General features: G+C 40.1%; 1 protein-coding gene across 1 annotated transcript in view; it reads right to left on the bottom strand.

Moving 5' to 3' along the window:
* Nucleotides 1-3,299, bottom strand: part of LOC107594800 (uncharacterized) — an 18,137-nt gene extending 14,838 nt beyond the window's left edge. Inside the window, exon 1 of the mRNA XM_016284982.1 lies at nt 2,230-3,299. Coding sequence (XP_016140468.1) covers nt 2,230-3,039 — 810 coding nt within the window. The 5' untranslated portion in view covers nt 3,040-3,299. The remainder of the gene's footprint in view (nt 1-2,229) is intronic.
* Nucleotides 3,300-5,039: the final 1,740 nt, after the last annotated feature.

Here is a 5,039-nt window from a genome sequence, read left to right as displayed (position 1 = left end):
GAGTCCCTCTACGCACCCCTCCTGGACCCACGAGGACACCAGCGTGCATGCACGGGGAAGAGACCGGTCTCCCGAGGAGAGGCGCGCTCGGCATTTAAACAGCGGCGGCAATGAGGCTCCATTCGGTTCAGGTGTGCCCCATCACACGCCGCCAGCCCTGGCTATTTCAGCGCCCCTCCTCTCTCACGCACCCAATCCTGTCGGGAGCCTAGCAAAGGGCGGCGATTAAGGAACGGGGTGATGCTGATAATTAGGGGGAGGCAGCCGACTCGTCAGTGTGTTGATATCCAGCCGAAGAGCAATCAACCATAACTTCAGGCGAGCAGGCTCAGTAGTCAGTTTGAACAATCCGGATAAGCGCAAGTAAGTACCATTTTGATTAGCCATCGTACCTACAATGTTTGTGCACTGTGTAAACAATGAGTGACGTATATGCGCGAGAGATCACTTCCGGCGCTTGCGTAAACTCGTAAACTACGCCAGAGTGCGTACACATCTCACGCACCGGAAGCCGTGCGCGTGCTCAAAGCAGTTGGACATAGTGGTGTATTAGAGGTAAAAAATTATATAAATACTGTTCGGTTTCTGGCACAAACCGATCCCTTCGTGTCTTAGGACATCAATGTGTCGTCACGAGCCGCAGGGTTTAATTTGGATTTGTCTGTGCATGTTTTTTTTTACACTCATAGACTTTGTTACCATTGCCATCCATTATACAACTGATAGACTGCAACGGTTGGACTTAAAAATCATCAAATGTGTTCTACTGAAGAAACAAAGTCACCTACATCTTGGATGCCCTGGGGGTAAGCAGATAAACATTAAATTTTTATTTTTGGGTGAACTATCCCTTTAATGCTGCTCAATGTGAAAGCCCGCAGGTGATGGAGACTTACCGCTGATTACAGAACCGGCTTTGACAAGATGCGCATTAAATATCGCATGCGATTTATCGTGCAGCCCTAATTATGATGCTGCCATCTTTCTGAAGCAATTTTTACCCCCCTGTAATCTGGCTCTGAATCGCAGGTGAAAATTTTCAATTTCACACGGAATGACCCTATAGAGAAAAAAAGATATGGAAGAAAGTATGTGCAGAAAAAAGCACGAAAGGAAGACAGAACCAAAACAAAAAACCCCTTGTGGAAGAAAGGGAGTATGTAAGGAAGCAAGTACAGAAGGAAGTATGTTCAGAAATAATAATGGAAGGAAAACCTTGTGAAAAAAAAAAGATTGTACAGAAGAAGTTCTTTAGGAAATCTGCACAGAAGTTAAAAAAAAATTAAAAAATAAATAAAAAAAGGTAGCAGCAAGAAAGCAAAGGAGAAAATACTTTTGGAAGAAAAACGTTATATACAGAGGAAAATATGTAAAGATATTTGTGTGGAAGAAAGGAAGCATGTTTGAAAGGAAGTACAGAAGGAAATTCTTGTGGGAAAAATGTACAGAAGGATGAATGAAAGGTAATCTGTGCAGAAGTAAGTACAAAAGGAAGGGAGGAAGGAAGTACAGAAGGACATACTTGTAGGAAAAAAGAAGCATGTGTGGAAGAAAGAAAGGAAGGAAGGAGGAAGGAAATGCAGAAAAGGGAAATAAAGAAATACATTTGGTAAAAGGGGAGTACAGCAGTAAGTATGTACGGAAGAAAGGAAGTGTTCTACAGAAGAAATACTTGTGGAAGAATGCATGTAAACGTATGGCTGGAAATCTGTTCAGAACAGATGGAAATACCTATGGAAGAAAGGAGGATGTATGGAAGGAAATCTGTGCAGAAGAAATGAAGTACAAAAGGAATGAAGGAAGTACAGAAGGAAATATTTGTGGAAGAAACGCACAGAACAAAATACAGAAGGAAATACTTGTGGACGAAAGAATGTACAGAGGGACATACAGAAGGAAATATGTACAGAAGAAAAGGGTACAGAAGGAAATACATGTGGGAAAAGTACATACAGAAGGAAGTTTCTGCAGAAGAAAGGAAGTACATAAGGAAGCAAATACAAAGAGAAGGAAGGAAAAGCAGAAAAAAAGTACAAAAGGAAGGAAAGTTAAATGAGGGAAATGCTTGTGAATAAGTTGATATGCATGAAGTAGGTAGGGGGAAAAAGCAAGAGAAAGAAAGTACTCCACAGATTTTCGGAGAAAGCCTACATTCCCATTCTACACTGTAAAGAAAAAATTCCGGCAAGTTAATACAATTTCTACAACTTATGAAAGACCCCACGGTACCTTCTGGGTGGTCGTATGGGCTCCATTCTGCGACTGTTGCAGCGCGACCTGTTTGGCGACGCTCAGCAGCTGCTGCGACGCGTTCTGCACGATACTGACTGGCTGAGGCTGGATCGCTGTCGCCAACTGCAAGTTACTGGATTCCAGCGCAATGTAGGACGTCGTCTGCGTCGTGACAGGTCTCTGCAATATTTTTGGGCTCGTTGTATGGGTCGTAGCCGGCTCGGCCTGGGCAATTAACTGTGCTTTACTAACTATAACCTGCTGCACGTCCACGATAGGGGAAGTGGATGGTTTCACTGCTGTCTCGGTACCTGCCACATGGATTAATTGTTGTTTCGTTAATTGCTCGATTAACTGCTGCTGCTCCTCGGCCGATAACCCCGAGCTCTCCACGAAGCTGCCGTCGGGCTGCACGTAAATGATGGTGGTCGTCGGCGCAAGAGCGTTTAAGACTTCACCGCTTACAGTGGTGCATTCAGCAGTCAAACCTGCCTCTGCAGTGGCATGGACGTAAGACGTTATGATATTCTGATCGGTTATCATCTCACCGCTCACGATCTGCCCGATCACCTCCTGGGTGCCGTCCAAAACTGTAACATCCACCGCCGACTCGCTGTGCATGAACTCGGCGAGGCCTTGATCAACGCCCCCTTCTGCGGCCTTACTTGCGTCTTCTTGATTATTTCCCGCTTCGGCTGCGGTTTGTATCGTCTCGGGCTGCGGCAGAGATCCGCTCGCGTCGACGTTTTCCATTTTCGCTGCAGCAGATTTGGACGCTGAATTATTATCGTCTTCATTGTCCGCCATTTTGTTTAGAGGAGCAAAAGTTGCTAGCTGACGTAGGAATCCTCACAAGAGCGCGAGAAGCAGCCGTTTGCTTGCAGACGATTAATGCTCAAGGTGGGAGTAATATTTGCGATATTGATTCAAAGCCCGGCCCAAAACATTTCAAATGTGGAAAACTGTTATAATCCAGAGACGCTCGCCAAGGTAACGGTAGCCAGGCAATTGGTTTTCCCGTCCATGCCACCAATGACTAAAGCACGGAGGAGGGGAGGAGGGGTGACAACAAAATACGTCACTTCCGTTTTTAGCGCGCCGTTCTCTCGCCTCTTTTACCCGGTTAACGTTCATACTGCCCTGCTGCCTTTACATTGGAAACGATTTCTAACAACTTAAGAAAAAAATCTTGTATAGGCGTGAACACCCTCCTCAAGGAAAATGTGATTTTTATTTGGTCCAAAAGTTTATTATGATATAAAAAATATATTTATTTATATTTTAATACATTTCATAATGTAATGTACGAAAACATCTGTATAATTCTGTCTTTGTATGAATGGTGTGTATTTTACACATTTCACAAATAAAATTACAATTATATGATTGTAATTCTAGGCCTTTTTCATTCAAAATACCAGTGCTTTTAGACAGATAGATAGATAGATAGACAGACAGATAGATAGATAGATAGACAGACAGATAGACAGACAGATAGATAGATAGATAGATAGATAGATAGACAGACAGACAGACAGATAGATAGACAGACAGATAGATAGATAGATAGATAGATAGACAGATAGACAGATAGATAGATAGATAGATAGATAGACAGATAGATAGATAGACAGATAGATAGATAGACAGACAGATAGATAGATAGACAGACAGATAGATAGATAGACAGACCTCTGTTTTATTCTGTTATTGTATGAATGGGGTGTATTTTACACATTTCACAAATCTCCTTTTTTAACCCAACATGATTTCATAAGCCCGTTTCTGCCACAGTTCAGTAAAAATGCTTCTGCTAGTCATAATAATGTAAACTTTTTTGTAATATTTACTTAACATCTCATCATAATGTGAAACCTTCTCCTGATAATGACTTAATACATAATAATAAGAAACTTGCTTGTAATGATGTAGAATACTTTTAAACTCAGTACATAATTTCAGATCAGTTGAAAAAGTTATTGATTTTTAGAAGAAGAAAAAACAAAGGACTGAATTCTCTTGTGATGTCTATAACACTGTTGGGCATTGTTAGTGAACAAATTAAACGAATAAAAACCTTATAGTGAATTCAAGTAAACTGACAAACTTATAAACCTATACAATCCCTCAGAAATGGATTTATTACTAAGTAAACACCAATGGATTGCTGGGTTTATGAAGCAAATTATGTATTGGGGTAAATTACTTTTAAATTACAGCAAATGTCCAGCAGGGGGAAGGAAGGGACCACTTTTACATTCCTCAATCCACATTGGTCTGTTTTTTAATAATGCTACATCAATAAAACGAACTGAATCTTTCTTATCACATTATTATTTTAATGAGCCAAAATACCTTCAAACAGAGCAACAACTAAGCTATTATAATATAATAATGATCAAGTTCACTGAACAAAAATTGCATACGAATGCCATTCAGTCAAACAGACTGAAGAGAATTTTTCTTTCAACCATTTTTTCAACATTTTAAGCGCATATTGAATGTCTAAAGACACCGATTTAGATTGTAAATTGTAAAGCATGAAGAGTTTAGAATGTCAGCAATGTTCTGATCAATGTAAACAGAAAATAATTTTCAGTGTATTTAAAATAATTCTCAGAGAGTTTTCAAATAATATGAGTGAATAGTAATATTTAAATGATATTGTTCTTAATAATCATGGCTGAAGTAATCCCTACAAAATGGCATTATTCATTTATTTAGCCAAATTATAGATTATATATCATTTAGAATTTATATTAAAATATAAAATTAGTCAGGGGGCATTGAGCCATTCTGAAAAGACA

This window comes from Sinocyclocheilus grahami, unplaced genomic scaffold (genome assembly GCF_001515645.1).
Source record: "Sinocyclocheilus grahami isolate Dianchi unplaced genomic scaffold, SAMN03320097.WGS_v1.1 scaffold191.1, whole genome shotgun sequence".
NCBI lineage: Eukaryota > Metazoa > Chordata > Actinopteri > Cypriniformes > Cyprinidae > Sinocyclocheilus > Sinocyclocheilus grahami.
Note: the sequence above shows the minus strand (reverse complement) of the source record. Positions and strands in the feature narration are given on the sequence as shown.